The sequence below is a fragment of the Nestor notabilis genome, unplaced genomic scaffold (assembly GCF_000696875.1).
Source record: "Nestor notabilis isolate BGI_N333 unplaced genomic scaffold, ASM69687v1 scaffold1797, whole genome shotgun sequence".
NCBI lineage: Eukaryota > Metazoa > Chordata > Aves > Psittaciformes > Psittacidae > Nestor > Nestor notabilis.
This window is the reverse complement of record NW_009934897.1, coordinates 1-24,748: the sequence shown is the minus strand read 5'-3', so window position 1 is coordinate 24,748 and position 24,748 is coordinate 1. Positions and strand designations below refer to the sequence as shown.

At 38.4% G+C, this 24,748-nt stretch overlaps 1 protein-coding gene across 1 annotated transcript; it reads right to left on the bottom strand.

Moving 5' to 3' along the window:
• Positions 1 to 441: 441 nt before the first annotated feature.
• On the bottom strand, positions 442 to 24,691 carry CCDC180 (coiled-coil domain containing 180; the record flags this gene model as incomplete). The annotated part of the gene is made up of 33 exons (XM_010017553.1): positions 442 to 573; positions 1,008 to 1,146; positions 2,644 to 2,749; positions 2,992 to 3,103; positions 4,145 to 4,282; positions 5,057 to 5,217; positions 5,636 to 5,786; positions 6,127 to 6,193; positions 7,113 to 7,187; positions 9,774 to 9,973; positions 10,657 to 10,770; positions 11,124 to 11,222; positions 11,629 to 11,745; positions 11,957 to 12,101; positions 12,374 to 12,520; positions 13,074 to 13,254; positions 14,361 to 14,536; positions 15,017 to 15,234; positions 15,827 to 16,056; positions 16,131 to 16,194; positions 16,391 to 16,517; positions 17,405 to 17,520; positions 18,046 to 18,219; positions 18,838 to 18,960; positions 19,492 to 19,580; positions 20,299 to 20,378; positions 21,069 to 21,188; positions 21,282 to 21,445; positions 21,730 to 21,818; positions 22,374 to 22,491; positions 22,667 to 22,795; positions 22,892 to 23,042; positions 24,571 to 24,691. Coding segments are annotated over 33 exons (4,373 nt in total), but the record flags the coding sequence as incomplete, so codon positions are not given.
• Positions 24,692 to 24,748: the final 57 nt, after the last annotated feature.

Sequence of the window (24,748 nt, the reverse complement as noted above, 5' to 3'; positions counted from 1 at the left end):
CCTGTGCTGAAGAAAATGTTTCCTTGCTGGATTCCATTATTAAAGAGGCTGCCTTTGACTATTATAACCTCAGGCTCCTCCATGACACAGATATATTCAATCATGCCTGACTCTTGAATATGAACTTCAGTATAAATCCACTGCTTGGGCTTCCAGCTTTTTAGATTCTCAGATTACAGCTAGCCCCACAATGAGTTAACTTTTCTCTGGCTGAGATCCAACTAGGAAGCACTGCACAGAATCTACATTTCATTTACAGCACATTCATCAGATTTGTTTCTTTCAAGAGGCAAGATATACCTCCTTTGACCAGTGCACTGGTTCAGTTCAACAGGAAAACAGATTCTAATGGACTAAATCTATAACATCATGGACATTAGTACAAAGTTGTCAGTTTACACCAACAATGACAAGAAGGACATCAGCAAGATTTGACTGATCTCATCTATAGAGTTGTTTTATCTTCTGGATGGATCGTTTCCACCACTCTTCCCAATGCTGAATTGCCCGCAGCTGAGCTGTACTTTCTTCCTTGATCTGGGCAAACTGCTGCTCAAGATTACGTTTGTATGTCTGTATGAACAACAACAAAGGACAAAATTGTCCTGTGGTGAAGAAATACAGTTTTATTTTACCTAAATCTAGGTCCTGATGCACTGTGTCAGAGGATTGCATAAAGGCTGCTTATTTTCTGCCTTCGGCAGTAGAACTATATGAACAATGAATTATTCACTGCCTTTCTTCTGTGTCCTTTTTAAAGACTTCTGAAACAAAATTATCAGCAATATCAGCGATTATCAGCAATATTGAAATTGCTGATATCTTCAATCAAGATCAGCAATTTAAATATTCATACATGCAAGATCTTCACCTCACTTCCATTATCTCCTAAGATTAAAAAGCGGCCTTCTTTAGCGAACAGAGAGGAAAGCGTGCATCTCAAACACCGAACGTGCTCTGGCTCTTGCCCAAACTTCCTAAGTCACAGTTCCTTCCCACAGACCAACCTTATATACAGCATCTCTTGCTTCTACTGCTGCTACATGGCCCAGTGTAGTCTTAGCTGTTGTAATTGATGCAGTTTCCCTGCAAAGAACATAGTCTGCATTGTCTGCAAGAGTAGTCAAGGGTATTCCTGGCCAAGTCCTTTAAAAAACAAAAGAAACAAACACCATATGAGAGAGAACAAGTTAGAAAAGAGAGCAGATTATACTGATTCATGTTACTTGTATTTAAAGTGCAAAAGATTAATTATTTTTTTTAATCTCCGCAAAAGATTTATCCTAAAAACTACCTTATTTAGTACAAGCACCTTTTCTTTTTGAACTTCAGGATCTCTGCAAAGTAAATACAATTCATGTCTTCTGAGTGCAAATACACAATATGTTCATAGATCTGAAAGTGCTGAATCGATAAATAGTGGCTAGCAGAGGGGTTGGGACCGGTCCTGTTCGATATCTTTGTCAGCAACACTGACAGTGGGATTGAGGTGCCTCCAGCAAATTTCCCAAGGACACTGAGCTGTGTGGTTCAGTTGATACGCTGGAGGGAAGGGACGGGATCCAGAGGGACCTGGACACACTTGAGAGGTGGCCCATGCCAGCCTCATAAAGTTCAACAAAGTGAAGTGCAAGGTCCTACACCTGGGTTGGGAAATCCAAAGCACAGCTACAGGTTGGACAGAGCAGTGATTAAGAGCAGCCAGAGGAGAAGGATTTGGGGGTGCTGGTTGATGAGAAACTGAATATGAGTCGCTTCAATGTGCGCTTGAGCCCAGAAACCACCCGTGTGCTGGACTGTGCCAAAAGGAGTGTGACCAGAAGGTCAAAGGAAGTGATCCTGCCCCTCTGCTCTGCTCTTGTGGGACCCCACTTGCAGCACTGTGTGCAGCGCTGGTGTCCTCAGCCTAAGAAGGACATGGAGCTGTTGGAGCAGGTCCAGAGGAGGCCACGAGGATGATCAGGGGCTGGAGCACCTCCTGTATGAAGACAGGCTGAGAACACTGGGGCTGTTCAGAAGAGAGGAAGAAGAGAAGCTGTGTGGAGACCTCAGAGCAGCTTCCAGTATCTGAAGGGGGCTACAAGGATGCCACAGAGGGACTCTTTGTTAAGGAATGTAGTGATAGGACAAGGGGTGATGGGTTCAAACTGAAAAAGGGCAGATTTAGGTTAAATATGAGGAAGAAATTCTGTACTGTGGGAGTGGTGAGGCACTGGCACAGGCTGCCCAAGATGGTTGTGAATGCTCCATTTCTGTCAGTGTTCAAGGAGAGGTTGAACAGGGCTTGGAGCAACCTGGTCTAGTGGGAGGTATCCCAGCCTGTGGCAGGGAGTCAGAACTGGATGAACTTTAAGGTTCCTTCCAAACCAAACCAGTCTGGGATTCTATGATAGTAATAATATTGAAATCGTATTGCTTTACAATACAATACACAATTCACTTTTATTTGGATCCATTGCTATTCCTTCTTTCAAATCACTGCCTACCCAAATTGACCCTAACTAGTTAAATGACATCGCTAGTGATGAGCAAAGCATTCAGCAGTTTCAACAAGTGCAGAAAAAAAACTATGAGGACAGTGCCTGATATGAGTTTAGAGAAGAGAAATTACATAGAACAGCACTTAGCAGCTTCAAATGTTACCTGCTCCCACGTCCACTTATCTCTCTAACTTCACAGATTTCAAGGGGAAGTCCAGCTTGTTTACAGCGCATTAGAGTGGATGTTTTCTCTCTCGACATTTCAATTTCTGGGAGATAACAGGAGATACACTCAGCAGCAACAAAACAACACCAGTAATACCACTGTTTTGAAGTCAATATATGCAGCTAGTTGTCTTCACTTTAAAGAAATAGCTTTGCATGTTTGATCATGCAAATCTACCCATTTAAAGTACTACAGCACATAAAAGCCTCCTCTTCCCTGGGAAAGTCTGCTGCAATCTTTGAGAAGGAAGCAGAAGCCTGATCAAGAAATCTCTTCTTTACTTACTTGGTACTTGTACATCATCAGCAGTGACACTTTCATCTAATTCAAGAAGCAGCTTTTCAGTGAAGGCAGCTAGTGCAGAAACAAAGTTCTGAGCACACTCAGCAGCACAGTCCTGTTGGGACATTGGAGACAAGTGAGAGGAATTCCTCTGATAATTTGATCTCCTCTCCTTTTGGTTTATCTCCAGAGGAACTACACAAGCATCCAAACTTAAAGTTTTGCAGCAGCTGCAGATAACACACGGAAGGCCCTAAGCTGCACATAAAGAGTCTAAAAGTGCCTCTCTGCAGTGTTCTTAACACTGCCTGATTACCTAAAGTACAAAAACCTATACAGTTCTTTGTTAGGTGCCCAGTAGTTGTATATTTGGGTTAAGAACCTAAACCTGCTGTCTGTAAATGTGTCCTTCTGCCCAAAGCAAACACCATGTTGGAATATGGGTACTTTGGGTGCAAACGTTCTGCCCAGGTATTATTCTAAAACAGGGAATGTGTGGTTTTGTGTGTGTTTGCAGAGCTAAGAGGAGAAGGAGATACTACTCCAGAATTAAACGTGTATATACTCTGCAGACACTATACTGAGTCAGTGGCCTGAGAGAAGTAAACTAAAAGCATTAATGCCAAGGAACTAATATTCAATAACCCTGGAAGATGGAGTGGGAAAAGTGTTTTGACTCCTAAAACTCTCCTGTAAATATCTGCTTATTCCAGTTCTTACTCTTGTATAGGAAAACGTCAATTATTTGCACTAGTGAAATGCACACACAGAAGAAACCCTTCCACACATCTGTTGTCTGCAAGTAATATAACTAACCAGAGGACGTCACTGTTGCTCCCAATTTAGACTTATCTCCTTATTCTTACAATTAAGATCTAAGTCATCTCTTCCTCAGTATGTTCGATGAATGATACAAAAGACCAGTTAGTTCCACAATAAATCCATGCATGTGTACAAGTGCATATGCATTTATGTATATATTGATCTAATGCTTATAATGCACAACTTGCAAGTTACAAGATAGATGAATCCGATTGCCTAAAACTGAAAACATTTTCCAGTTCACTTTTGATAGGGAGGAAAAATGTATCCAAGATGTAGTCTCCTTTCCAAATGCAACATCTAAGTTCATGCCGAGCAAAGACTATACAATTACCTGCAGCATCTGCATGTTGAGGTGAATACCATCACGTTGCTCTTTTTGCCTTTTTAGTTCTTCTTGACACAAAGCATCCAGCTGCAGCAAGTTGTCTGGGTGTCCCAGGGAGGGATGTAACTGATTCTTGTGTGCAGCCTTTACATGAATACATAAGAAATGCTTTCAGTAAAGAATGTGCAATTGAGACATGATAAGGAAGAAGTAAACCCACACAATCTATATAAAAGTTTTCAGAAAGACAAAGAAAATGTAGTGTATTTTGTGGCTGTCTAATGCAGTATATACCAAATTGCCTGTCTGCTGGAGAATGGCACCTCTAAGCTCACCTTGGGGTTTGTTTTCAACAAATAATAGTCTCTCCTATCAAGTGGTAAACATGGTGGGTTTATATTTTTATATTTGTATTTTTTCTGAATTTAAATCTCAGGATACAGCTCTGTAACATTTCCTGCGTGATCTTCATTATGATTCTATTATCAAGTCTGATATTACTGGACAAATATACCTCTCCTTTGAAAACCTGTAATCAATGATATTTCATTACCCATCCATATGCCATAGTACCTCCACACAAGTGCACCCATGCAGTGTGAGCTGCGTAGCCATACCACAGCATCAAAGCCCTTAAAGAGTTTACAATCTAAGTGTCAGATGACTACCAGAGCTGCAAAAGATTATAAAGAGCCAGTTCTGTGCTGGAAGCAGTGGGGGAGAGGACTGAGTTAAGAGAAATACAAAGCTTCCAGTAGAACTACACAGACTATTGACAAACACAGAAACCAGATGTGTGGCCAGCTCAGCAATGAGTCATTAAACGAACAGTGAGATTAATAAAAGAATATTTTTATAATTCCGATGCACGTAGCATTGCTTCCACCAGAAGCATTCCAGGATGTCCATGACACATACCTGCAGGTTCTCCCACTCTTCCAGCTGTTTACTGAAGAGCAGCCGAATCTGACCAGTGGAATAGTGGAGCTTCTGCTCATGTTCTTTGAAAAGGCTTTGAACCGCCAACAGGGAGACGTAAGAGAGCTCCTTCTCAAACGACTTCAGCTGATCCTGAAATTCTTTTTGGAAAAGACAAGATGTTTATGTGACCCACAAGGCTCAACTGGAGGGAGAAATACCACTCAGCCAAGTTGCGTGTATGCTGCAAAGCTCAAACAACCTGGAATTTCCTCTGACAGAGATTCTGTCCTACCATTCCTTTTTCTAGGTCCAGTGTTTTGAGAAACATGCACTTGCTAAAAGATGTGACCTTGTACAGGTCTTTCAACTCAGTCAAGTGCCCTTCTGCCATACCTTTTGTAGCTGATGGTATAGAAAAGAGAATATTGGCCCTATTTCCAGTAAAATCAACTGGACTTTTTCCACTGTGTGATGGATTAAGAAAGCTCCATAAATCTCAACCATTGTAATTTGCATTTTACATGAATGAAGAATTACATACACAAAAAACTAAAAGCTTTTATTGAATGAATTTACCTATAAGACAGGAATTGTAGTAATCATCTGTCTGACTGTGGTATGACAAAAGATTCTGTCTGAGCACTTCTGCACAATGTTCAAATGTCTCTGGCAGATCTTCGGGCATTGTGATTTTTGTGACTTGAGGCTTCTCTTTTTGGTAAAACTCCTTCAGGAGGTAAAAATAAACCAGAAAAGGTGTTGATAACTCATTCAAACAAGTCACACCTAGGCATATAACAGCAGCAGGGATACATAAGGCTATCAAGCACCCTTTTATTTGAGACCAGTTTTCCTCCTCTGATTCTCAAATGTTTAGTTAATGTTTATAAAGAAAACTGTGATTAGAAATACACTGTGCCAAATATTATTTAAAAATTAGATGCACTGATGATGAAAGAAGAAGTTCTGGGCAGCCTTCCAGACATTGCAAAGAACCAAATGATTGAGCTGACATGGGAGAAGACCCATGGAAGCACAAGTGACTGAACACCAGTGGGTTTTCTTACCTCAGCAAGGCAGAGCAAGCCGTTGTTACCTGTCCAGAGAATATTCATGATAATCCCCTTAAAAGTACTGAAAACAAACAAGATTAATAATCATAAATAAATAGATAAACCCCACCAAATGCAAAAGAGAATCGCTCCGTAAAGTGACCACATTGGCAAAATTGACTGGTTTTCAAATGTTTTGTTTGGGTTTATCTTAATACATTTTTCAGAGCATACACAAACAAATGTTCAGAATACCCCAGAACCTTCACCCCATTAGTGCAGCTCCTCTGCAGAAGCACCAGAGCTGCGGAGCTATTGGAAACACTTACCAGAGAACACTTCATGTAACAAAGCAGCTGTGGGAGCCAGCATCCTGTGCTGGAACCTCACCTTAGGAGCTTAGGCATATGAGATAAACCACAGATATCTGAAGGTGGTCTAGCTAGTTACTGGAAGTGTTTTGAAGCACAATGTGGAATAAAATTCACAAGCATTTAAACACCTTAGGCATCAATTTTAATAGTTTTGTGTAGTGCATATGAAGTATCTCAATTCTACACGTAAAAAACTTAAATTTCCTTAGAGAAGGAGAATAGAACCATATAAAAATCACCTAAACAGTTTGTTCTCTGATTAGCCATATAAATGTGATATTGAGCACAAGAATGTAGTGCATAATATTTATTAATCTTCTTAGAGGTGAAAATAACTGAAAGACAGACTGTTCTACATTTTCCAGCCCATTCTTTGTAAATGTACAAAATGAGCTCCAATGAGGCCACCCATTTCAGACATTAAACAGAATAAAATGGTTGACTATGGATTCACTATTATTATGCTGCAAAAAGGAACTGTTCTGTAAACACTTCGACCCATAAATATCAAGGTTAGATACCTCAAAATTCAGTGGTGAACTCTACAGTTCACAATTATAAATAAATATTTAAGTAGGAGGTTTTTTTTCAAATCAACATCTATTTCTGCAAATATGCATAACTTACTCAGATTCTGGAGGCTTCTCTTCAAATATCTGGAATTCCTTGTCACTGAGAACTGGTCTGGTGTACTTCTGTATTCTAGGGAGGCAAAACATTAATTTGAAACTATCCACAAGTATTTTCCTTCTTTGGCTGGTTATTTGAGCAGGTCAGTCATATGATGGACATGAAACAATTAAAATTCAGGAAAATGTAATTCTAAAACTAGTGTTACATGAAAATAAGTTTTTGATTGGAATAAGATTCCCTCCTCAGCGGCTCTTCAAGCTCTTCTGGGGAGGGACTCTTCATCAGGGACTGTAGTGATAGGACAAGGGGTAAAGGGATCAAACTTAAACAGGGGAAGTTCAGGTTAGATCTAAGGAAGAAGTTCTTTACAGTGAGGGTGGTGAGGCACTGGAACAGGTTGCCCAAGGAAGTTGTGAATGCTCCATCCCTGGTAGTGTTCAAGGCCAGGCTGGATGGAGTCTTAGGTGACATGGTTTAGTGAGAGGTGTCCCTGCCCATGGTAGGGGGTTGGAACTACTTGATCTTAAGGTCTTTTGCAACCCTAACTATTCTATGATTCTATTCTATTACAGTAGCTCATTTCATTTACCTATGGACTAAGCTGAAGACACACTATTTAGACACCAGAGGTGAAAATTAAGCCATATTGATATGAGGGGGGTTAGTCTATCTCTCAACAACTTCAAAAAAACAAAACAGCAGCAGATGCAGGAGGAAAAGAAGAATGCTTTTTCAGCCAAAAGGTGAAAAAAAAGAAATGCAGAGCTGATCATGAAGACATGAACAGGGAAGAGATCCCAAATGATAAGCACAGATGGAAAGAAGGCCAATACAAATAAGCACAAACAATTTTTCAAAGAACAGGCAGTGGACAAAGTTTAGGTGAATTTCTGCATTCTAAGTGGATGTCTTCCTTTCAGGGGTCTTACCTTCCTGTTCGCATGGGTTTTCTAAGAGATGTCTTCCTGCTAGTCAGAGCTGCAGAGCTGCAAGAGGCAGATTTCCGAGGATCTTCATCAGATACATTAAAGCAAGAAATCTTCTTTGATGTGGGAAGAATTGCTTTATATTTAAGAAGGAAAGATTAAAAACATTGTATAAATGCCAGCTGAAGATTGGTTTGGTTTGGTTTGTGGGGTTTTTTTATGGTTGTATAGTTTGTGTTCTCATTTCTATAATGTTTCGTTACAACATTAAGGGGACAGCTACAGGAAAAATAATTTCTGGCAGACAGAGATGAAGTAGCCCAGCAGTGGCAACAGCAATATGGGTTGTGCACAGGGGAGTGGGAACATCATAGAGAATATTTGGTGGATGGGAGGAAGCTTAAAACAGCATTAAGACCGGGAATAAGGAAAACGAAAAGGGCTACGTTCATAGTCTTGGCTGAGATGAGGACTTAGGAATGTGGAAGAGAGTGAATGTAACTCTGGAAGTGGTTGGAGGAATCAAGCTCAGGAGAGGAGAGATAAGGAAATGGGAAACTTCGGTAGGGGGCAGTTGGAGTTACCTCTACAGTCACCTTTGAGTGAATGAGAATACACTGCGAGAAGGATCCCTGGTCCCCCATGTATTTTCATGACTTCTAATTATTTTCTCCACCCCTTTTCCCTTTTGCTATCACAAATATGGGTACTCTTTATAGAATTATCATCTCACTCATTCTTCAGCTTTCATTACTAAGATCCAAAAATAATCTTACTGCGAAGTAAAGATATCCAAGAAAAATTTGGGATACACAAGTCTCTTGGAGTTATCATGTAACCCCCTGGCCTGGAACATGCTGGACCTGCTCAGTGACATGCTAGGAACTCCAGTTTAGATTAATGTAATACAGTAAAAGAAACTGACACACCTGCTCCTGATGAGTGATCCTGATTTAGGCCTGAAGGTTTTCTGTATGGCTGAATTCTGAAACTAAAAAAGAGCTAATGAACTATTCAATACTGTATTTTATATTATATACTAAATTATACATCATATAGAGAACTATGGAAGTTCTCTATCCCTACCATGTGCCAAGTGCAGTTAAATTTCTGAGATCATATCTAGCAGATAGGATTACTTTTACAACTAACAGTGTAAACATAAGTGCTTTCATGGGACTAACTAATTGTTGAGCTGGAATTTCAGAATTTCTGCAAGCAAAACTGCATTAAAATATTTATTTGCAAATCACACACTTATACTGTTCACACCTTGTATGTTCATTCAAGTATGTAGCATGGAATTACCTCTTAACTAAAAATAAGGATATAGAGGACAAAAATTTAATACCTAAAATTTACCATAGTGCTAGAAACTAGATGTTACTTGTTACTCACAATGGGGTATTTTTGGCTATTAGAAACTTTGCTGTTAAAAAGAAAGCAGTCTCAGCTATCAGGAAGTACGTAGTAGAATTAACTAGGAATAATATATGAAATAGGTTTTTTATGTACAAAGGTAAAGTACAAAATAAGAATTCAGGAAAATCTTCTGGAGTTTTCCTGAATTCTGAAGTCTGAAGCCTCTGGAATATAATGTTTAGAAATACTGTAGGGAAGCCCCTTGTGGTGTTATGGTGAGCCTCATGAAGAAAGGAGGTGTATGCAGCAACGGAAATATAAATAAAGACAGGGACGGAAAAATACCTTTAGGCAAACAAGTACTTACTCAAGTAAATTTTTGATAACACTTATTCCTAAATCATCAACTGCAGATTTTCCCATTCTGCTTGGATTTAACAAAGGAAATTTGACAGGATCCAGCCCCATCACCATCACTTTGTTCTCATCTTTGAGACACTGTGTTCGAGTGCCAACAGCAATTGGATCCTGTAATGTAACATCCATTGCAAGAGGGGTAAAGTCTTCCTGAAATGGGAGGAAAAATGAAACCCTGTTGACTGTACTGGGCAATTAGTGAAAGCATTACATGTAGTTACTGATTACTAAAGCAGATCTTCCAAACACATTGTTTTGCTTCACAGGCTGAAAGAAAGATTTTTATAGTTCTAGTAGAAAAGCTGTTAGAGCTATACAACTCTGAGATGCTTATAAGTAGTTAAGAGCAGATTCTCACAATTATCATAAGCAGTATTTAAGTATATATCATTAAAACAATGATCTTTTGTAGATTACAAATCACAAACTTTCCAGAAAAGGAAGTTCAAACCAAACCAAACAAACAAACAAAAAAAAAAACAAAAAAAACCAACCAACCAACCCCATTTCTTAAAAAAGATCTCATCAGGACAGATTTTATTTTTATTTTTTTTAATTATCTAAAGAAACCCATGAAATTCATGTCTATGAGTAGTGCTATGTTTTGAAAATAATTGTGAAGAACTGTACATCTTTAACATTCCGTGAACTCAGTGGCAACTGATTTACTCATCCTCTTAAAGAAGCTGACCTAATGTTACAAAGTCTTGGACAGCTTGCAGCATCTTTCCTCATTTGAAAATTCAAAGCATGGATTCTGAAAAACCTGTGAAACATACACATAAAAATTCACTCGATATTAAGTAAAACATAGAACTTCAATCCTATCTTACATTCTCCTGCAGGCTCATTGCTTTTACTAGCAAGCAGTCGAGATACTGGCTCCTCTTTTTCAGACCTTTCAACGCTACTTTGGCAAAATCATACAACTCTTCTGAAGTCAAGGCCTGAAAGAGATGATATTACAGATGGTAGCTGCTAAGCTAGCTGTTTCAGACTTTTCAAATATGATGACTCTTGCATACAAACTCATATGATTTTGTCACCATTTCATTTACACATACAGGGAAGTGATGAGATTGTATAGAGGCTAAGGTTTTTGTTTGGCAAACAGGAGAACAGGTACGCGACCTTCTTGAGCAAAAATTCTGTGGTAAAGTACAATTCTTGCTCACCACCAAACGTGTATAAACATAAGCCTACCTCAAAAATATTAGTTTATACATTATACAAACATGCACAGTGAATCAAATTAAAACCAAGTAAAATTAAATACTGTTTCATGCTGGTTGGAACTTACTTTAGCATCTGCAGTAGGATGGGCACAAGCATCTACCTTTTGACGAAGCTTCTCCAGATAAGAGTTTAATGCCATTGCCTGCAAATTGGAATTTGCTACCTAAAACAGAAGCAGATACTGGTGAAGCAAAATCCTGTTTGAGAGATTTTCAGAGGCTCCACTTTGAGAATAGCTGGTAAATACACTCAAGCACTGCTACTCAGAGGAGAAGCTGAAAACAATTCACAAAAGCAACACTTCATGTCCTTTACTGCACCACACAAAAATGCTGGTCTATTCAGATGTACATACTCAACATGCTGCAAGATCACATAGTGTTCCAGCAGAGCTGCAGCAGCAGTAAAAACATAGTTTTAAGGTTATAATGACAGAAAACAGGTTTTGAATGAATATAAAAAGTAACTTAATGTTTGTCCACTCTGAATTCAGCCAAAAATGTCTTCAAAGTAATACAAGAGAAATTATTATATTCATTTAAACAAAGTTCTGATGTTTCTGTTTATACCTCTGACTTGATTCGCACTCGTAGATTTGTCAAAAATTGTTGGATCTTCTCCATAAAGACTCGATTCATAAAGAGATAATGGAATTTCGTTTCAGACTGGTGGATAAGTTCAGTAGCCTTTGAGAATGTCAGAAACAAGAGACAGAACTAATTATTTTTCACTTTTTAAAACTTTGATAATAGAACTCACCATTTCTACTTATTTTTTCCCATCACATAATTGCCATGCGTAACAGTCTTACAGTTCTAATCTAGAGGTGGGCTGATTATAAACCACATCAAATATGCCAATCTAATGCATCATTCAAAGAAAGGAAACTCTGCACACTTGCTCCAGGCAGCTCGATTCCATTTTCTCCATATCTGTCTTGATTAAACCTTCGAAAGCATCAATATGCACACTCTCCTCCTGAAGACGCTTGCTGAAGGACTTCACCTCCTCAGGAGAAAAGTTACCTCCCTCCAAAAATAATCTGAAAGCAACCAGCAAAGTAAAAGCAATTGGCCAGGAGTCTTCCTTTTCTCAAAGACTATTTTAGCTAAGTAGCCCTAAAACATAGACATCAACACAAATGTAATGAAAAGGATATAATAATAGAGGCTTAACAAAATGCATTTGCCTTTTTAAATAGCAAACTAGTTGAATAACAAAATAAACTTGAACTTTGCTGTTCTGCCTATGCAACAAACACAGATGCCTAGAAATAGTAACTATTTATAAACAACAATAATGAAATCTCTATACCTGCAAGCTTTAAGAAAAGCCACATTTGAATCTCTTAATTTTCCAAAAGCTTCCTCCAAATAGTTGCGGTAACTCCTCAGGGAAACCTGGATCATTTCCAGATGATTATGTAGCTCTGAGTGCAGATTGTTGCTGAAAGAAACTAACCTAATAGCAAATAATAAAAGAGAGGGAAAACATATAGAATGAGGAACACACATTATAATTCAGAGGCTGCTGGCTATAGAGACCTGAACAAATCTCAGAACTCAAGAGTGTTTTAGTATTCTGAAAGCAACCTACTGAATTGTGACTGTCTGGATGGACACTGGGAAGAGATCAGCAAGCAGCTGATGCTGTCGAAGAGGATCCTTCAAAACCAATTGGTCAATTGCTATTACTGTGTAGGTTCAAAAAAACAGATAAAATGTAAACAGATGAAACATCTTTTCTACTTTAAGACTGCCAGGACTTTGAAAATGCATGAGAATTGTTGTCATCCATTCAGTCCTGGGTTTAATTTCTTCAGGGAGAGAGAAAGGAAAGAAATATTTCCCTGGTTTTGGGTTTTGTTTGTTTTTTTTTTTTTTAGATTTCATGAAGCAATCTTCGCTGAAGACATACGAAATAGCCTCAGGGCACAAACCAAGAACAGTGCAGACGGCGATGAGGAGTATTTAACTATGGGAATTCACACCAGCAACACCTGCGGCACACTTACTTCTCAGTCATAGGAGCACTGAGGAAGACAGACTCCATGTCATGGAGACGTGATTCTAAGTTTTTGCACATGTTATCTTGCTGCTCACAAAATCTGAGAAATTCAGCTCTCTCCTTTTCCAGAGCCTCCCCCACCCCTGCGCAGTGGCATTCCAGGCGCTCTTTGTGAAGCAACAGTTCCACTGACAAGAAAAGAAACGTGACAATACTGTCATTATTCCCTGTTTACTGTGACCATCACAACCATCAGCCAACCTATCAGCAGAAGCAGCTGTGAATAGACCGAGACAGATCTCAGAGTGGCTAAAACATACAAATAAAATACACGCAATTCTCTTTCCTTGATTTTACTCACAGGTTTGGCATGTATCCCTGGCAGCTCCTAATCCATTCAAATCACAAATGCCTTTTGTTTGCTCTAAGCCCTCTTTTTCCTTTTAGTTTTGGTCACTCCTGACATTCCATTATCTCTGTTCTCAGTCTTGTAACCAAAGTAAAGGATTTTTATTTTTTTTTTTTTAATGGAAAATACACCGCTCTCTATTTTGGGGGGGGGAGGGAATAATTATTTTTGGTCTCCGTTGTGGACTGATGGGTAGGTAAATCAAATCCAATCCCCCTCAAGAAAACTGCCAGAAAGACATCTATTGTCTTTGCAGGAAAAAGTGGAATTGGCAAATTATTTGCCTGTTTTCCCAAAAGAGAAGTTTCCAGTTTAGATCTCCAGGGTCACCAAAGAGTCTTAAATCACTTATTTAACACGAGAAAAACCTGACACTTCTCACGCCGAAAAGAGCTGTGGTTAGTGGCCAATGTGCAGCTGCTCGGTGCTGTTCACAGAGCAGAGCCCTGCGCCTCCCGGGGCAGCAGCCAGGCCCCGTCATTTCGGCTCTCCAACATCTGCCAATTCTTTTTCTGCAACACTCTGAAAATCACTTTTTGTACATTGCAAACTCTTGATAAATAACTTCCAGGAGAGTGAGGCCTCACAGATACTGACAATAGAAACTGAATGTTCATTTCTTACTTCTTTTACAATCAAGCAATTGATCAGGACACTGCTGGCTGTTTCCCAAGCACAATATAGCAGCTGAGCCAGCATGAGCTATAGGACAGAAACATCTTTTTTAAAATACGAGTAACATATTACACTAGGAATTAGTAGGCACTGAACTGCTTCCTAATGTCCTCTACTACTGAGTCAACTGATGCCGAAACAGATCTTGGTTCACTTATTATCACCTCTAAATGAAGACATGGAATGCTCAGAGTAAAAACAAGCCAGTACCAGCTCTAACACTGTAGATATTTGTCTCTATGTTCTCCTGCTTCTGCTGGTGGAAATGAAGACGCAGCTGAAGTTCTGAATTCAACTCCTCTTTCTTGGCAGCCACAAAGACACAGGAGTTGGACAAGGACTCTGCAAACCATTTCTCTAAGTGTTCAAAAAAGCAGAGGCGAATCCTGTGATTGAAACAGAAATATTACAGTGAGGAGAGTAAGTAGTAAATAAGAATTTATTAAATATATTAATTCTAAGAAATTAAATTCTGACTACAGGAAGATGTGCTTTCACTACCATTTGCACAATACTGGTAGAGTTTTTGAGCTGGCTGTATGCTACTGAGTACCAAGCATTTTACCTCCATGGCTCTGCAGGGAATTTGGGCAAACTACTTGCCTTTCTGTAACAAGTTTTCTCACCAAACAATTTTCTGTAAAATATGAATGGTCTGTAAAAGGTAAATTCTGGTGTGGTAATTTGAGAGCCATGGATGAAAAGCAATACACAAATTTTCTCTTATTCTTATCAATTTAAAAAGAGGATTAACATCAAAATCATTAGATTATTTTTGCATCTTTAATCTAATGTCTCTTTCAAACAGGTGAAATTTGTCTGTTACCTAAAGGTAAAGAATGACCAGAAAAGTGTTTTCTACTAACCGTTTTTTCAGCTCTACAAACACTTTTTCTTTGAGAAGTATGTATTTGAGGTATACAGGAAGTGATTCTTTTTGTTCATATTTTGTAAAGTAAGTCTCTGGGATGCCAGTCTTTCCTGCCCCTTCAACTCCAAGAACTGTGTAAGAGTTGCCACTAGAAGTGGAAAAAGTCTCAATGGCAATTTCAGAGCTCCTTGCCTTGCTGCAGTTGAACATAACCTAGGAAACGACTGGAAATCATCATCTGTTACCTTTAAAGGCATAGAATCAACAGTGCACAAGCTAATGTAAGAATTCTAAGGATATTAAGAATAATATTGTCTATTTGGACAACCTTCATACAGAGAATAGATGTTTGCAAGTCTCTAAGGTAGAGTCACCAATGTTTTAAAATGTTTTTGATATGGTGATAAATTCATATAACTAAACACCTGAAAAACTAACATATAGGTACAAATACAGCTTAAATCAGTCACCCTGGGTTAAGAATACCATGATGAAAGAAAGAAAGGTATTTTTAAAGAAATTCTATGCAAAAGGTTTTTTACAAGGGTAAAAGCAGCGTAAAAGGATTGGTTGTAAACTGTTTTATATATTCCATTTACCCATGAAAAGGATCTAAAGCCCTAACACTTCAGAAATAAATTAAAACTATAAACTAAATCTAATCTACTTTAAGGAATTTAGATTCACACCATTAAAATAATAATAATAAAAACTAAAAAAAAAAAGACTTCTTATCACTATTTTGCGCAAGACTTATTTCACCTTCGAATTTATTCTCTTGTTCATTTACCCGTGTAAAACTTACCCCTTGCTCTGCATGCTCAGTTTCTTCACTTTCATGAGGAATACTTTCCTCATCTTCATTTTCCTCCTTTTTTTCAGTTTCCTGAGCAAAAATCTCCTCATTCTCCGCTATGTTTGTTTCTTCATTTTCCTGTTGACAACTGTTCATATTTTCCTCTCCTTCATTTTCTTGCACACTGCTCTCAGCTTGCTGCTCCACCAGGCATTCAGCTTCTGAAGCCCTAACTAGTTCTTTCCAGTTAAAGCAGAGTTTTACTGGTCACAATTCAAAGAAATACAGATTGAAAACAAGCAAGCAAAATTACCTGTTTGCACCATTGAGGTATTACCTTGATCTTGAAGAGTGGAGCCTGTCTTTCCTTGCAAGTTCTAAAAGCAAAACAATACCCCCCCCCCCATTTTAAAAATAAGAATTTGCTTAACCCAAACCCACTTCAGTCCCATGGCCAAAACAACGCTTCAGTTTCTGTTATCTAAATTTTAAAGCTCACGTAAATTTTCCCCAAAGTGAAAAATTCATACACCAGTAAGATTTTAAACTGGAAGAAGTTTGTTTTCTTTATACCTGTTTGAAGATTTCTTTCACATTAAAATATTGGCTGATGGATATACTATAAGAAATCAACTCCTGCAAAACAGCTTCTGGGTAAGCCATTACTTTATCCATTAGAACTTGGTTGAAGGTCTCATATCTGTCAAGTTTAAGATCACTGTTTAATAGACTTGAGTATGTATAGAAATAAAACGAAATCTGACTACAATGTCTAACTTTTCAACCAATCTCATAAAACCTTTACGCTAAACATTGTACTCTATCTGTATTTTCACTCACCTAAAAAGGTACATTACCTCTGGGGTTTGTTATATTTCCTAAAGAATAGAAAGAGTATTGAACCAACAGCTCTAAATATGGGTGCAGGGGATATGTGTGCATGCCTGTATCTGCCTCGCAGGTGCATATCACCCTTCTAATATGTCTCCAATCTAACAGATACAAAAGACTTTCTGGGTGTGAAAATATAACTTCTTCCTCTCTGGCTATTTAATCCTCAAATATTAGCCTAAGACCTTCAGCAAGGAGAGTGGTATGTGCCATTTTGATGTGATTTTTAAAGATGGAAATGGCTGATCATAAGAAATGTAACAGAAACATTACCAAAATATGTACTTTGGCTACGTGAAAGTTATTAGTAACTTTTAGTCCTTGCTACATTGAAAGGGATCAAATCCGTGAGCACAGGTGAGGGCACTGACTTTCTTTTGATGCAAGTGATTCAAGAATTCAAACGACTACTTTCATCTTCTGAATAAACAGTCATCTCTCTGGCATAGATGACATGGTACCACTTAATAATACTGATCTGGTATGTCTTAAAACTTGTATCAGTCTCACTTCTAGGATGTGGGTATTATTTGCCTTAACCTCTTTCAATATAGAAATGATTTTATTTTACATTCTTAGATGAAGTAGCAAGCAGTGCCTTTCACACTTTCACATTACAGCATAAACAAGACCTAAGTAATACAAGCAACATTTAAATGTGCTCTACTTTTTAAGTTTGCACTACAAAACTCATACCTAGCTCTGATGTCATCTAAAGAAGAAAATGCATTCTCCAAATATTTCTTCAGATCTTCTTCAGAGCTTTCTCTTCTCATTTTATCCAAAATTATATCCAGATTAGCTTCCAGCATCTAGGGCCACATAAGAAGAACCCAGTAAAAGTTATTTGTAATTACTAAAATGCTTCATAGCTATTTAGAATTCAAATAATTTAATTAGGTACATATTCTACACCAAGAAGGGAAGCTACCTTAGCAAAATTCATATACGCTGAAGATCTTTCATAGATAATGAAGATGTCTGACTTTGCCACCCCAAGTTGCATGTTATACCCATAATTCAAGAACTTGACATACAAACAAGACCCTACACCTGTACAAGATCATATGAGTAATAGAAACTTGTAGCCACTCAATACATAAAGAATAATCTTTATCACCTTTGCCATGTCAAGAATAAAATATGACCATACATTAAGTGTGAATCAAGCAGCAAAAGATGTACCTGACTCAATGAAACTACCCTGTAAAAATACCAGTATTATGTCAAAGATAACGTTGTAAATTTCATAGCAGGTATTTTTAATTCCAGAGGGTTCTCTGCATTAAGAAATCTTCTCTTTACATCATGCTGCATCCTTGGGTTTATGTTTATACCTGAGTTAAGTTATCATGTTCCCGCCTGCATTCATCTAATTTCTTCTGAAGTTCATCTTCCCGCTGGGACAGTTTGAGCTGATGAATATCCCAGAGACCCATGGCCTCCTGAAAATAGCTGTACAAGTCTTTACAATTCTGCTCATGCTGTTTAGCCAGCTCCTCAAAGTCTCTCTGAAGAAAGACATTTAAGTGAACCAGTTACTATTAAACTGTTTGCTGGAAGGTGAAATGAATAAGGGGACATATGACATGTTAAAAGGCTGTCTGGCAGTGTGCTACCAATATTCAGCATGGCCTCTTCTATTTAGAGAGGAAAAAGTAGTCCAAGTAAATCAAGGAAGAATGTGGACTTTTGTTCTAGAAGCTGAGATACTAAAACTCCTGTTTATTATTCTGGTACTGTAAAGCACAGAATCACCATGTTCAGCACATGTCCTGAAGTATCTGGCCATCTATCACTTTAGGAACAACTGCCTGGCCATTTTCATGTACGGAATCATAAAAGATAGGATTGAAAGAAATTTGGGATATCACTTAAATCTATTCCCTGCCTCCAGGCAGGATGTTCTATAGCTAATTCATCCCTGATAATCTATTCTAAATATAAACCAAACAATTAGGAACTCTTCTCCTTGAACCATAACAAACCGGTTTTATTTGTGGGGCAGGTATTAAGTCACACTCTGGACCTCTGTCTGACATGACAGCAGCAGCCTAAGATGCATGCAGCATTTCAGGCAGTAGCACAGGAAGAACAGAGAGTAATAAAACCAAATGTAATAAGCATACATCCATATGCTTCAGTTCTTCTTCAAAGTGATTTTCTAGTTTCTCAGTCAACTGAAGAAAGTCTGAATTCACAATTTCTTCAGCCTCTTCTTTTGTGCAAATGTTTAGATTCAACAAGTTATTCTAAAGAAAAAGAATGCTAAGTTATCGACATGCACATAAAGTAACAAATACTGTGTGGCTTTCAGAGAGCGTGGCTAAACCTGGTGTTTCTTCTTTTTTTCTGAATGGATAGAAAAAGATTCAACCACCGCCTCCCACCTTCCCCCAGATCTCATATTCTGTTAGCAAACAGTACAATTCCATTTGGACTCAAAGGCAGAAACTAAGGCAGAGAGGTGGAATTTATTTCCCAAGACAAGAAAGATCCAGCACAATGACTGAGGGTTGTGACCTGGGTCCTCCACCTAAAAGTGGCACAGTACTCCTTTCACTCCTGGCATTTGTTACTGCTTTTACACATTTCAAGTACAAATACCACAGGATACTGTGAAACAAAATAGACAGTAGCTTTTCTAACATAATAAGACAGGTTAAAAAGTAATTCCACTTGTTATCTCATGTTTGGTGAATCCTCAAACATGTATTAATGTAACAACCTGTTGTACACTGTTACTAGCAATCCTTCCAAGAACTTGCAAAGTTTATGCTAACCTTGTGTTGCTGCATTGCTGCCAAACACGTCTGCTGGACTCTCTTGTACTGAATGCGTATTTTCCTCATACACTGCACATTGTAGGTATCTTAAGGATATGGAAGAACAGGGAACAGTGTAAAGATTTCTGTATTTCACAATGCAATGTGAAATGGAAACATGAGAAAGGGCCTCTGCTGAGTCTCAGCAGAGGTAACATATCCCAGTAGTGTCTTCACACTTGTGTGACATTATCAACCAATAAGGTGTTTTAATACAAACCTTTTTATCATTGTGTTTAAACGTAGCAAGTTATATACAGTCACTAGCAACTTATTTACAGTCACTAGCAACTTATTTGCTACTATAGAAGCCACAGACATTAAGACAGGATGTGTTCAGGAGAAGGTAGACATGCAGAGGAAGGCACACTATAGGACTCGGAGGAAGGAAGCATCCCAAATACTTCCCCTCTCATTCTCCAAGAGGAGTATTTTTGTACGATTGAGAACTGATCTGTATTAAGATTAACCTTCTATTTCCCCCAATTAATTCTAACCAAGTCTTTCCAACCCTAACTATCCTATGATTCTATGATAAGTCAGCCCCTGCTGGATCTCACCATGAAAAAATGCTTGTGCTGGCAAAAGGGACAGGAGGCAATGGACAGCTTATTTGGGTCATATTGCCAGCTCAAAGCAACTTAGAAGATACATGAAAATACATGGAACAAATACAGCAAACAAATACTTTCAAAGCATCTGCCTGACTCAGTATTGCCTGGAATTGCTTGAATTCCAGACTGTTTTTGTGATTTCCCAACTTACCTATACTTTTGTTTATATTCACCAAAGATCTGTACCATTCACTTGTCTCAGCTTTTGTGTGTGTTGGAGGCAACAAATCACTATTGAAATATGAAACAAGAGTCAGATACCTTCAAATAGAATCCAGTTGGTTCTTAAAGGATAACATTATGAATCAGAGTAAGATACTATTATGTTTTATTTTATTTGCAGCCATATCTGCAATGAAAATAAAATTACTGCTATTCACCAAGACCACTGTTCACCAGCCGGGAACTAACTGTAATCCATCTTGCTGCTACATACATTGTAAAAGAAAAACTGTAAAATATTGTAAAATGCATTTCACCCAAACCATCTTTTCTTGTTGTCAGGATGGACATGCAAACGTAGCAGTGTTAGATTTCCATTAAGACTCCTTTATTAATTTATGATGCAAATTAAACTCCCCCCCCAGCAATAATGCCTTGACAAGATCACCAATTTATACAATCTATCCATACTTATCTGCCGCTTTCTAACATGTTGTAAATGTTAGGAAGATTTGCTTTTATGTTCCTGCATTTCTAGCCCTCGATCACCCCCTGTTTAGTGTAACTGGTGCGCTGAAAACCAAGAGTGCTTTTTTTCCCATTAAAAATAGCTTTACAAAAGAACTCCTGGCCCTGCCTTACTGCTACATTGTACAATCACACACTGAAAGAGAGCAAACTGCATTTTGCTATCAAATCCTTCATTAACTCTAGAAAGAATTCTATTTTCCTTTGTTCCTGTTCTCTCTTTTGTCATACCCCAGGTGCTGCAAAAACTCCAGTCTCCTTTCGCTGAGTAAAATCTGATCTGTTATCATATTTTCCATTTCTGCTTTCACAGACGGGGGATTCTGTATTTCTTCATTTGCCATAAATTCTCTGTAGGATTGAAGAATACATTGAAGTATCTGTTTGGGACACTTGCCACTGTGTCATATTCATATGTCAAAACATAACTGTAAAATTTCTGACCTGAAACTGTGAACTATACAGTTCTTTTGGATGAGCTTCCAGTCCTTGACTCTGTCTTGCCATTTCAATCGATGGAATAATTCCTTCTTCAGCTCTGATTTCATTAGATTAAAGAACAGCTTGGCAATTGCCCTCTGATTAGCCAACAGTGCTCTGTTAATCAGCTGTGCAGTAAAAATTCAAAAGAGGGATAAAAGCAGCATAAACCAAAAAACAAACAAAAAAAAAAAAAAAGAAAGAAAGAAAAAAAAAGAGCCTGTTCTGTGTAAAGTGAGTGGGAAATACAAATGATACAAATGATAAAGAATATCCTGCAAAATAAAAATCCCTCCTACATGCAGGGATTGGTAAGTAGAAATAGTGAATTTCAGTTGGAAAAGAAGACAATCCGGGAACACTGATTGCTACTTCTCACAGATAAACCAGCCTCTCAGTATGAAAGATTTACCATGGCCTCATCGTTCATGAACCTGTAAACATCAGCTGACAAGAAGAAGGAAATGTTTTCCAGTATCATAGTATACTTCCTCAGTACAGCTGTTATCTGTGCAATAAAAGAACAAAGAACAACAAAAAAATCTGTATAACTCCAATGTCACTTTCCAAAGTTAAGCGATGCTATGAACAAACCATTTTTTTTCCATTAAAATAAAATCTGACAGATTGAGAAGAGAATCTTAAAATACTTAAAATCTTAAATACTGATTTTTTTAAATCACTCATATAAACACTAAACATTCCATTTTGTTACTACTCAGTTCCCAGCTGTGGAGTAGGTGCTTCCCAACAAAATAACCTCAGACCTGCTACAGTTTGACCTATATAACTCTGCAGAAAAATAAAAGCAGCTCACATCTCCCTTGCATCTTTAATACAGGTGAATGAAACGAACACTTTGTAACTGGTAAAGAAGTATCTTCTGATTATGTGGGTACGAGAGAACGATCTACTGGCGAAAAGACAGTAATTGCCTATGCAAAAGAACCCCTGGCAGATGTCTTTGGCTCTTGTGCAAACAAGCTACTCTGGGCTCTGCACCCAGCATCAGGAGCAAAAAACATCTTATGCTGAATTAACAGCTATGAAAACTACAGCTCACTTGATCAGCTCGACTTCTTTCAACCTTTTTTAGGGATTCATTCATTTCCTTAATCCACTTCCTTCTGGTTAAGGATTCCTGGTGGATGGTACTCCACAGTTCTTCCAAACCCTGCAAGAAGGATTTATTGTCAATCTCACTGCAAAGGAAATACATATATTAAAAAAAAAAAAAAAAAAAAAAAAGGCATTTATATCTATCTTAAAACTACAGCAAGACATAGGAAGCTGTTATGCAGAGTAGGTACAAAGAACTGAGGAGGAGACAATGGCATAAGCTGCCTTACTTCAATCGAGAAACCTTCCAGAGTGGTGTCAAACTCAATCTTTTTGAACAGAAGTTTAATTTTTCTATCGGATTCCATCAGTTTTGTCAGAAGGAATTTTCCAGGCTCCAAAACAAAGGGTTCCATCTCCTAAAAAAATAAGGAAGTCAGTGCGATGTTTTCAGCATTAGGCCCTGACTTAAGTATAGTACTTAAGACTATATGAATTACAAAACCCAGTCTTACCCTGGCAATGAAAGCAAGCTCATGGTACATTGAGGTTAGTGCTTCATCATGACGGCCTCGCCGGTGTTCTGACAGGCGTTCCAAGATATTACTCCTCGTTTCCTCAGGAACTGCCAAGAAGAAATGAGGATGATGCAGCTTGGAACTGTTGCTGCAGAAAACATAATGCATGCAAAATGAATCCCTAAATCCATGCTCTGAGCTCTGTAGTTTGTTCAGCTGTTACGGTGCATGACAGCTTTCCACTGGAAGGAAATTATGCAAATGTAGGTTAAAAATAGCAAGGCATATATTAAAATTTCCTTTGATTTTATTAATTTGTAATTTTCAGAAGGATAAGAGCATGGAAACTATGAACTAAGTTCAGGTGTGATTGATTGACTGCACCATCCCAGGAGACATTCAAGGCCAGGCTGGATGTGGTTCTAGCAACCTGATCCACATGATGATGTCAGGTAATTTCTGAGTTTGATTTTATACCTTGATTATATGTAGGGTGGTTCCTAAGAAGGCAAATTAAAATATCTGACATTTCCCTCAGTGACATGGCTTAGTGGTGGTCTTGGCAGTCCTGGGGTAATGGTTGGACTTGATGATCTTAAAGGTCTTTTCCAACCTGGTTAATTCTATGATTAAGGGAAATAAATTTTACCAACAAAATCAGGAAGGGATCTGACTTCCTCAGCTGCATTTAGACAGACGTTTTTCCAAGCCTTTTGAAATATTGTAGCTTCTCTGAAACAGAAAGAGAATAAAGCATTGATTTGTAGTAAATACATAAGAGGAGGGACTTGCAGTGGTATAATATTCGATTTAATTGGCAAAATGTAACATTTAAGCATCATTCTAATTTCAAAGAATCAAAGTTCCTTCTGAGATGAACTAAACTGAGGAATTAGCCTATGTAGATCAAAACCTCCAATCTCCTATGATGGCCTAAAAGCAATAAATGCTAGATTTTATATGTGTAAACTACAAAGACATACATACTATCTCTAAAAGGTATACAAATCTATGAACAGTTTAGTAAGAACTAGCAAGAAATGTGGCCTTTACCTGCTCACTGCTCTACCCATCAGCTGGGGTACTGTGTTTCTCCTCAGGGGAAATGAGGATAAAGGTGACATTATTAAGCAGGAAGGGTCAGGATGGACACACTCATCTATTGTCATGCTCATTATGTAACCATTACTGCATCCTCATGTAAATCATTAACATAGTTTGAAACAGAGTTCAAAAATACACATCAGACCGGGCATGTTTTTGACTCTTTTGAGTAACAAAGACATACAATTTATTTTTAAAAGAAAAGCCATACAACATGCGCGCCATTGCAAATTTAGCCTGTTAATGAGCACTTCAACAGGCAGCAGCTCACTATACTGCATTTCCATCTGGCAAGGAGACAGTCCGTTACAAGGCAGTGCTGTGACCAAGAATTCAGGCATGTCGAGGTCCCAGTATAGCCCCCGTTCCTGCAATCATTAACATATAACTGAGGGTTTATGCTCCTGTTCTCTACCTGTACAACGGTGGCTCCTGCATGGAGGCATTGCAGGCTGTTCTGTCAGCGCTCTGATGCTGGGAAAGTTGTAGTAGCCCGGCATCAGTGGGAATTTCTGAATCCATAACCAAGCGAGCCTTCCTCTCTTCATAGGAGTCCTGGCCTCGTTTCTTACTTCATCCAAAGAGCACACGAAGGAGACTTCCCTGCCCGGAGCGCGGCGCACAGCTCCCACCGTTGGCACGCAGCCCCCACAGCCAACTTCCAGGCCTGTTTCCAGAACTGCCGTTTAGAAGCTGCGGAACAAGGGGTTTAATGGCTCTACTGAGGGCGAAGCTCCACGGTTTGCACCG